This window comes from Rhinopithecus bieti, unplaced genomic scaffold (genome assembly GCF_001698545.2).
Source record: "Rhinopithecus bieti isolate Rb0 unplaced genomic scaffold, ASM169854v2 scaffold_81659, whole genome shotgun sequence".
Taxonomy (NCBI): domain Eukaryota; kingdom Metazoa; phylum Chordata; class Mammalia; order Primates; family Cercopithecidae; genus Rhinopithecus; species Rhinopithecus bieti.
In genome coordinates this window covers 1,137,040-1,144,216 of record NW_016837762.1, presented here as the reverse complement: position 1 = coordinate 1,144,216, position 7,177 = coordinate 1,137,040, and the positions used below count along the sequence as shown (strand labels likewise).

At 44.4% G+C, this 7,177-nt stretch overlaps 1 protein-coding gene across 1 annotated transcript in view; it reads left to right on the top strand.

Moving 5' to 3' along the window:
- Positions 1 to 4,394: 4,394 nt before the first annotated feature.
- Positions 4,395 to 7,177, top strand: part of B3GLCT (beta 3-glucosyltransferase) — a 117,309-nt gene continuing 114,526 nt past the window's right edge. The window contains 1 exon segment of the mRNA XM_017865952.1: positions 4,395 to 4,684. Coding sequence (XP_017721441.1) covers positions 4,672 to 4,684 — 13 coding nt within the window. The 5' untranslated portion in view covers positions 4,395 to 4,671.

Below are 7,177 nucleotides of genomic sequence, written 5' to 3'. Positions count from 1 at the left end.
GCACTGCACTTTATAATGCTGTACTGGAGGTATAATATTTGTATATAATATATACAACATATGGGCTGAAATGCACATTTGTATTGCTGTGTATTTTTTACTGCCCGTAGGGGAATATTTGCACTGTCCAAATTTGATAATACACTGAAGGACATTCAGAATGCACTAAAATGTCAACACATTTTTAGAGATGTCTGTTAGCCTTGTGAAGTTGTCAGATAAGCACAATAAATAAGACATAAAATGCATTAAAAGGTCCCTGTGAGACATTTGGGCTTTGTGAACTGGCTTTCATGGGTTGGCACAGACGGGAGGCTGTATTCTTCGAGGTCTGAAGTGAATCATGAATACCTTTTATGGAGCTCTGCTTCGATTTAGGGGAAGGGCACTGACATGTATAAAGATGTCCCCACTTACGATGTTCTTGGAGTCTTACTGAAACAGACAATGTGACAGCCGTTTTGAGGCATGTGAACAATCTTGATAGTTTATAAATACCTTAAATATTCCCATATAAAATGGGCCTGACTATATAGTTTCCCTACAAACTAGAACATACTTGTCTATGTGTTTAGAGAAAAGTCAATATAGAAAATTTCTTTTAAACCCATATGCATATACAGACACAGTTCACTGCAACTTTGGTTCTAAAGTCTGGCACCAGTTTCAGAGTGGGAAGATTGATTCAAGCCTCCATTTGTTAGCTGTGTGGCTTTTAGTGGTTTTGAGCTTCAGTTTTCTCGTATGAACAGGGCGCACGAACTGGATAGAATGCTAGCACTTTGCCATCTCTTGCAGTTTTAACATACCCCGTTGTAGCAGAGACTGCCAGCTGCCTGCGCAGTAACCCTTTGGCCCCTGTTTTCCTAACAAAACTAATAGAATCCGGGTTGGGGGGAAGGGTGGAGGAATGATGGTGGGGTGGTGGTGGCAACGGTGGCAGCAGCCATGTGAAACATTTCTCTCAGTGGCCTTTGCATATGGGGGCAGCTAGTCTCTACAGAGCTATCTTTAGAGATTGTTAGGTGGGGCTCCTGGTAAAGCTCATTCAAGGTGGCCGGCTCAGCTGGGATGCACGCCTTTTTGTTCTGTGTTATCCTCCTTCCCATTGCCTATTAAGTGTATCTGATGGATGGAGCCATGGTGGCCATCTTGTGACCATGAGGTGACCTTGAAGATGGAAGCCAGCATAAGGATGGTAGAGGAGAAAGGTAGAAGAAGCCTGGATGCCAGATGGATGTGGAGCATCGTGCCAACTCTGCATTGCCTGTTTGCAGACTTGTATTGCATGAGATTGTATGCAGCCAAACCCAATCCTATTGCCAAACCTAATCCTAATTGATAGAAGAAGCTTATTTGAACCAATTATATTGATAAAATAATAGGTATTAGCTTTTATTTTTCACAACTCTGTCTCTTCTCTGTGTGAGCCAATTTTGTATTTCTTAGCACCTGCCAAAATTGGGGATGCTTTTTCATTCTGAGCCAGGTCTTGCCCAGATTCCTCTCATTGCAATGAGTCAGAAATTTTAGGACACCAAGAGTCAGACCTAATTCCAGGTTGTTTTGTGTGTTTTGATTCTTAAAACCTATTTGTTTCTTAAGCAGTATGCAGATATTACTGGCACAGATTTTAATCTTCTGGATGGATTCTTTGTCATCCAGGTAATCCAGGACCCCCAAATTGGCATGGCCCCCCCGGTCATGGACTTGACCCAGGGGAGTTTGCCAGTAGCCGACAGCTAAGCTAGTGGGAGGGAGGGAGAGCATCTGTTTCAAATAGCAGTGTGAATTGAAAGGAGATGTGGTAACTTCCTTGGGGACAAACATTGTGGGCTCGGTATTTGAGCACTTCCTTATAATTGGCTCTTGGAGCCAGGTTTTTTTGTGTGTTTTACTAGACTTGTTACGAAGCAAGCAAGCGAGCATAATTTTTAGGCATAAAGGTATTACTTAGAGAAAAGTTGCAAATGTTTTATGTTTTTCCTCTTGTAGCAGTCCATGTGATCCATCTTTGGCTTTGCACAGATTACTTCTTAAGAACAATATTTGGGAGTCTCCATAGATTAATCCTATCTTTCGCATGGTAAAGGAAAAGTTGTGAGTTTCAAGGGTTCATCAGACCTATTGAGGAAGTTCTTCCTTGCTACCATGATTTCAAAGTTCTAGTCACTAAGCAGCCCCCAAAGAAACCTGATTTAATGTAGGTGTTGACTTGAACTACTAGAAGAATGTCAATTTAAAAATCATATTAAAAGGAAAAACTGCCCAAAGCATCTCATTTATTCAGAGTAACGTGGGTACTATGTGTCAGGCATCATGATATTGCAGAAACAAGACAGATCTAGTCTGTCTCTACCCTTGGGGAGCTTGCACCCCAAAAGGCAAGGTGATAATTAAACAGTAACAACTGCAGAACGAATTGTGTCTGTGCTAAATGCTGTGGAAGAGATGTTCAGGATGCTGTGAGAACATGTTGCAGGGAGACAGATGGCTTTTGCCTAGACTGGGGAGATGGATCTCAACAGGGAGCCATCTTGCACCTCAGGGAACGTTTGTTGCTGTCTGGATACTTTTTGGTTATCCCAGGGGCTGGTTTGGCAGAGGGTGCTACTGACATCTAGAGTCAGGGATGCCACTGAACATCCTACAGGGGCACAGGACAGTTCCACCCTACCATCGAACAATTAATTATTGGATCCAAAATGCCAACAGTGCCAAGGTTGAGAAACTGTGGGGTAAGGGTCAAGGAAGGCTTCCTAGAAGATGTGACGTTAGAGCTCAGACCCGAAGGGGAAGCAGAGATCGGGTAAGTGGGGGGCAGAGCTTGGTGGTGAAAGAGCCAAGTGTGGAGAGAGAACAGAGGACTGAAAGGCTGGCAAGATCAGTAGGGGCCAGGTTAGGCAGGGCCTTGCAGATCAGGGGGACGTATTTTGGGGTCGTCCTTAGAGCAGAGGGAAGTGTTTGAAGGGTTGTAATGGGGCAGTATGTGATATGGCTGCCATTTCCTGATGGATGTCCCATGGAGCAGGAGTTGGAGGGGGCTGTCGTGGATGTGGGGAACTGTGAGGAGGCTGCTGGGGACAGGTTGTGAGACATGATTAAGAATCTCTCAGACTCAGGGACTGATTGGGTTTAGTGTGCTGAGAGAAAGGATGGGGGCAAGGATGAGTCATACATTTCTGTCACATCCACCATGGGTAGTAGTGCTGTTTACTAACTTGGGCACTGAAGGAGGAGGACCAGGTTTCCAGAAACAGTTTTATGTAGTTCAATGTACATAACATATGGTTTATTAAGTGTAATGAATTCTAAGTGTATAGTTCTGTGGCATTAAGTACTTACACCATTTTTTGAAATGTACTTTGACTTTTAATTTTAGTGGGAGGTGAAGCTGAATAAGTTCAGTTTTGGACAAATTGAGTTCAGAATGCTTGTGAGACGGCCAAGTACCGTGTCAGGTGAGCAGTTAGATATTTGGGTCTGTAGAGGACAGGTCTGGCTGGAAGGTATTTTGGGGGGTCATTATATTAGGTGGCAATTTGAGTAGGTTTTTTTTTTTTTTTTTTTTTTTTTAAAGAGTTGGGTGTCTGTCCGGGCATGGTGGCTCAAACCTGTAATCCCAGCACTTTAGAAGGCTGAGGCAGGCAGATCATTTGAGGTCAGGAGTTCAGGACCAGCCTAGCCAACAAGGTGAAACCCTGTCTCTACTAAAAATACAAAAAAATTAGCCAGGTGTGGTGATGGTGTTTGTAGTCCCAGCTACTCAGGAGGCTGAGGCAGGAGAATCGCTTGAACCCAGGAGGCCGAGGTTGTAGTGAGCAAAGATTGCACCACCGTACTCCAGCCTGGGTGACAGAGTGAGACTCTATCTAAAAAAAAAAAAAAAGTTGGCAGGTCTGGCTATGTTGCCCAGGCTGGACCTGAACTCCTGGCCTCAAGTGATCTGTCTGCCTCAGTCTCCCAGTCAGCTGAGACTACAGGCATGTTCCACTGTACTTGGTTGTTTTATTGTGTGTTTTTTGTGGTTTTGTGTGTATGTGTGTGTGTTTTAAAGGAAGAGAGCCTTGATTAACAGAATAAATTCATTTAAGCATTTACTCAAAATGTATATATACCAAGATTTGGTAGAAGTTGGAGAGGAAAGTAGTCTTTATCTACATATATCTACATGTTGTGAAGCTGAGGGTTTAGACAAAACAAAAATGAAAACGAAAACAAGTATAAGTGTCATCAAATAAGAGGTGAGCGTATCTTAAGTATAGCAGTGTCATTTCCTTCTAGGGATATGACTTATTTTCACTCCTAAAAGAATATTTTATGTAGCTGAAAAGATGATATATTTTAGTTTAAATCATTACTTCCCCGTAAGAAACTCAAGGCTCTTTACATACCACGTTGAATTTGTCTTCTCCGGATCCTTGAGGGGGGAGATGGAGGAGCTTGTTTTTCGTTTATGAGCTGAATGAAGTCAAGGAAGTTAAACGGCCACAGCCTGTTGTGAAAATAGCCACATTCAGTTACCTTGAGTTCCTGTCTAGTTGCGCATCTTAGTGCCTGTCAGACTTCAGCACACATGAGAATCATCTGAGTGTCTTAAAGAAGCTCCTGTTTGTTAAAATGCAGATTCTTGCATTCCAGCTCCAGATTTTCTGATTCAGAAGATCTGAAATGAGACCTCCAGGTAAGTTGTCTGTGGAGCCAGGTGTGAGAATCCTACCTGGGCCACCATAGGCCCAGGTATAAACTAAGACTCTTACTGGGTGATTTCTGTGAACATCTGTGGAATATAAAGATGATCGAGGCCGGATGCAGTAGCTCACACCTGTAATCCCGGCACTTTGGGAGGCCGAGGCGGGTGGATCATGAGGTCAGGGGTTCAATACCAGCCTGGTCAACATAGTGAAACCCTGTCTCTAAAAAAATTAGCTGGGCGTGGTGGCGGGTGCTTGTAATCCCAGCTACTCAGGAGACTGAGGCAGGAGAATCGGAGGTCACAGTGAGCCAAGATCACGCCACTGCACTCCAGCCCGGGCGACAGTGCGAGACTCCATCTCAACAGAACAAAACAAAACAAAAGATGGTTGATGGTTGTTTTGCCTTAAAAAAAGTAAGGAGTTGTTCTGGAGAGAGCAAAGTGTGGCACTGAGGCCTACTCCTCAGTCAGGTCTTTTGTGTACTTGGGAAAGGAACTGGAAACAGCAGAACTAAAACTAAGAAGTCTGTCTCAGGCTCCAGGATCATTTGGTAAATTTTTAAATGCTGTTGAGGAAACCATAGTCCGTGGAGCTTGAGTATCAAAAGTTACAGCCGTGAGTTATTAAAGCAAAGGTTTTTGGGCAATATACAAATAAGGTTCTAAAGGCTTAGAGCGTCTGAGATTGTGTGTACCATGGATTGAGTGATACTGACAGGAGTGCTTACCTTATCTGTCTGTCTGTTTATCCATCCATCCACCCATCTGCACACTAGGGGTACTTTTAAAAACTACTTCTTGTAATTAATAAGATGCCCAAAAGTTAATCATACATTTTTGTAAGTTAAGGCTGACAGTTAACTGTTCAGTAGTACACTTGCAATTTAAAGGAATTGCGTAAAGTGCTAATTTTTTTTTGTTTGTTTGAATATTTGCTGTGTTCCTCGTTGGTGTGTTCTGTAGTAGGCTGTGTGACCAGGGATTTTTCTGACTCTTCCTATGACTTAGGCTATGGAACATGCTAGTGAGGGTGGGGTTTTAAATCTCACCCCCAAAACTGTTTTGAGTTGCAGTTTTCTGGTTTGCATATCCTGAGTGATTGTTTTTAAACAAGATACAAATCAAAGTAGGAAATGATCTTTTCCCTCTTAAATATATATAGTTATTTTCTATTTCTCTCTCTCTCTCTTTTTTAACATCTACTGTCCTTCCTGTAAATATATTTACCGCTGGCCCATATAATATGTTGGTCTCCTCAAACTTTGTTGTCAAGTGAAGAAAAGCTAATATTCCAGTATTTCCCACGACTTCTGTGATAAAACAGGAGAGGAGTTTCAGATGGAGCTAGATCGTATCCGAGTCGATAGTGGGCTCAAAGGGGGAGTGTCGTGTCTGCACACTTGCTGCCTCGCTGTGGTAGGAGGCTTGGCCTCCTTCCTCACTACTTCTCCCCGCTGGCTGACTTGTCCTGGCATCTTTCCCAGCAGCAGATCTCTTTTCCTAAGAGTTTACTGTTTGGCACTTGAGCAAAAGACTCAATAGGTTTTACCATGGACCAGGTACTTTTTTGAACCTGAACATACATGAACTCACTTAATTCTTACTCCATTTTTTCCCTCTACAGGGAGGGAAACAGAGGCTCAGAGAGGTGGCTTAACTGTTAAGTGGCAGAGCCTGGATTTGAACCTAGGAGGTTTGAGTGTACTTTTGTACTCTGTACTTTGACCTTATGCTGTGCGACTTCTCAGGCAGGGCCCTGGCCCGGGTCTCCTCTGCTGCCACATCTTTCTGTTGTACCGTGTAGCTTTAAGGAGTGAGTTTTTTAAGGAGCGAGTTCTTAAACAGCTGCCTTCTCTCCTGCTTCTCCTCCCCATCTGGCCATTCCTTTAGTCTCCTTTGCAGTTTTGTCCTTAAATGTTGGGGTTCCCCTGAGCCATCCTTGGCCTCACAAGCCTTGGCTTCCGTTCTGATGCGCTGTGAAGATTCTAGTGCTGCAGCTGCTGTCGCACGCACACCCCTGTGCTGGGCTCACCCCTGCACCCGGCTGTCCTGTGTATCTGCACTCGCGTATCCTCAGGACGCTGGGGACCAAGTTGCCTTCCCTCACGTGCTATCCTCCTTTATTCTCAGAAGCCCCAGGCCCTCCCCTCCCGTCTCACCACCCACCCTGGTGCTCTGTCTCAGAGTCTGCAGCTTCTGCTTCTTTAGTGGCCCCACCCCTCCCCTGCTCACTGCCACCTTAACTGAGGCCCTTAGCGCTCCTTGCTTGGCTCCAGTGGCCTTCCCACTGGCATGTTTGTGTCCTTTCTTGTCCTCCCACAGCCATCCCACACACTGCCTCCAGAAAGCTGGCTTGGGCACACGTCTCAACGTGGCATACCCTCCTTAAAACCTCAAACAGCTGTTCCTGGCTCAGGAAAAACCTGACCCCCCAGTACCACCCCCTCTTATGATATGGCCCCTGGTACCTTCAGCCTCATT